Source organism: Melozone crissalis, unplaced genomic scaffold (assembly GCF_028551555.1).
Source record: "Melozone crissalis strain CALT ecotype California unplaced genomic scaffold, PUWL_Pcris_2 ptg000005l_1, whole genome shotgun sequence".
NCBI classification, from domain to species: domain Eukaryota; kingdom Metazoa; phylum Chordata; class Aves; order Passeriformes; family Passerellidae; genus Melozone; species Melozone crissalis.
Genome location: NW_026535783.1, coordinates 22,432,147 through 22,435,295, shown reverse-complemented (window position 1 = coordinate 22,435,295; position 3,149 = coordinate 22,432,147). Strand labels below are relative to the sequence as shown.

The following is a 3,149-nucleotide window of genomic DNA, read 5'->3' as shown; positions in this document are numbered from 1 at the left end:
CAGGCACACAGACAAACTGACACACGGACACAGGCACACAGAGACACACAGACACACAGACAGAGGCACACAGACACACAGACACACAGACACAGACACAGACACACAGACACGGACACACAGGCACACATTCACACAGACATACAGACACAGACACACAGGCACAGACATACAGACACAGGCACACAGACACACGGACACACAGGCACACAGACACACCCACACAGACACACAGACACAAAGAGACAGACACGCAGACACAAACACAGACACTCAGACACACTGACACAGACACTCAGACACGCAGACGCAGACACACAGACACACGGACACACAGAAACAGACACAAAGACAGACGGACACACAGACACGCAGACACGCAGACACAGACAGACAGACAGACAGACACAGACACACAGACACAGACACACAGACACACACAGAAAGACGCACAGACACAGACACACAGACACACAGACACACAGACACACAGACACAGACACGCAGACACACAGACGCAGACACAGACACACACAGAGACACACAGACACATAGACACACAGACAGAGACACACAGACACAGACACACAGGCACACAGACACACAGACACACAGACACACAGACATGCAGACACAGACACACAGACACACAGACACACAGACACACAGACACACAGTCACAGACATACAGACACACAGACATACAGACACACAGACACACAGGCACAGACACACAGACACACACAGACAGACACACAGACACAAAGGCACGCAGACACACGGACATATGGACAGACGGACACAGGCACACAGACACACAGACATGCAGACACAGACACACAGACACACAGACACACAGACACACAGACACAGACACACAGACACACAGACTGATGGACATAAGGACACACAGGCACACAGAAATACAGACACAGGCACACAGACACACAGACACACGGACAGACAGGCACACAGACATACAGACACAGGCACACAGACACACAGACACGCAGACACACAGACACACAGAGACAGACACACAGACTCGCAGACACACGGACATACGGACACATGGACAGAGCCACAGAGATACACAGACACACACACAGACACACAGACACACAGACACACAGACACACACACAGACACACAGACACACAGACACACAGACACAGACACACAGACACACAGACACACTGACACACAGGCACACAGACACACAGACACACATACACAGGCACACAGACACACAGACACACACACAGACACACAGACACACAGACACACAGAAACACAGACACACACACTGACATACAGAAACACAGACACACAGACACAGACACACAGACACACAGACACACGGACACACACAGACAGACACAGAGACACACAGGCATGCAGACAGACGGACATACGGACACACGGACACAGACACACAGACACACAGACACATAGGCACACAGGCACACAGAAACACAGACACAGACACACAGACAGACAGACACAGGCACACAGATACACAGACACACGGACACACAGGCACACAGACAAACTGACACACAGACACGCAGCAACACAGACACACAGACACACAGACACACAGACACAGGCACACAGACACAGACACACAGACACACACACACAGACACACAGACACAGACACACAGACACAGGCACACAGACACATGGACACACAGGATCACAGACATACAGACACTGGCACACAGACACACAGACACACATACATATGGACACAAAGACACATAGGCACACAGACACACAGACACATAGGCACACAGGCACACAGACACACGGACACACAGACACAGACACACGGACACAGACACGCAGACACACAGACACACAGACACACAGACACACAGACTTACAGACACAGGCACACAGGCACACGGGCACACGGAAACACAGACACACAGACACACAGACACAGACACACATGCACACAGACACACAGAGACAGACACACTGACTCGCAGACACACAGATAGAGACACACAGACACACAGGCACAGACACACAGACACAGACACACAGACACAGACACAGAGACACACAGACACAGGCACACAGACACACAGACGCAGACACAGACACACACAGAGACACACAGACACATAGACACAAAGACAGAGACACACAGACACAGACACACAGGCACACAGACACACAGACACACAGACACACAGACATGCAGACACAGACACACAGACACACAGACACACAGACACACAGAGACAGACACACCGACACAGAGGGACACACACACAGACACAGACACACAGACACACAGACACACAGACACACAGAGACAGACACACCGACACAGAGGGACACACACACAGACACACAGACACACAGATACACACACACAGACACACAGATACACAGACACACAAACACACAGGCACAGACACACAGACACAGGCACACAGGCACAGACACACAGACAGACAGACTCAGACACACAGACACAGGCACACAGACACACAGACACACAGACATAGACAGACAGACACACACAGACACACAGAGACATGGACACACAGACACACAGACACACAGACACAGGCACACAGACACACGGACGCACAGACACACAGACACACAGACACAGACACAGGTACACAGACACACAGACACACGGACAGAGACACACAGACACACAGACACACAGACACACAGACAGAGACACACAGACACACAGACACGCAGACACACAGAGACGCAGACACACAGACAGAGAGACAGACAGACACACAGACACAGACACACAGACACACAGACACACAGACACACAGACACGCAGACACACAGAGACGCAGACATACAGACATACGGACACACGGACATAGACACACAGACACATAGACACAGAGGCACACAGACACAGAGACACAGACACACGGACACACACTGACACACACACAGGCACAGACACACAGACACAGACACACAGACACAGACACAGAGACACACAGACACAGGCACACAGACACACAGACACACAGACATAGACAGACAGACACACACAGACACACGGACACATGGACACACAGACACAGACACAGGCACACAGACACACGGACACACAGACACACAGACACACAGACACAGAGACACACAGACAC

At 51.5% G+C, this 3,149-nt stretch overlaps 1 protein-coding gene across 1 annotated transcript; it reads right to left on the bottom strand.

Annotated features, from left to right (window-relative positions):
* Window positions 1–2,232: 2,232 nt before the first annotated feature.
* LOC128940429 (keratin-associated protein 10-4-like) lies at window positions 2,233–2,927 on the bottom strand (the record flags this gene model as incomplete). The annotated part of the gene is made up of 2 exons (XM_054281818.1): window positions 2,233–2,585; window positions 2,639–2,927. Coding segments are annotated over 2 exons (642 nt in total), but the record flags the coding sequence as incomplete, so codon positions are not given.
* Window positions 2,928–3,149: the final 222 nt, after the last annotated feature.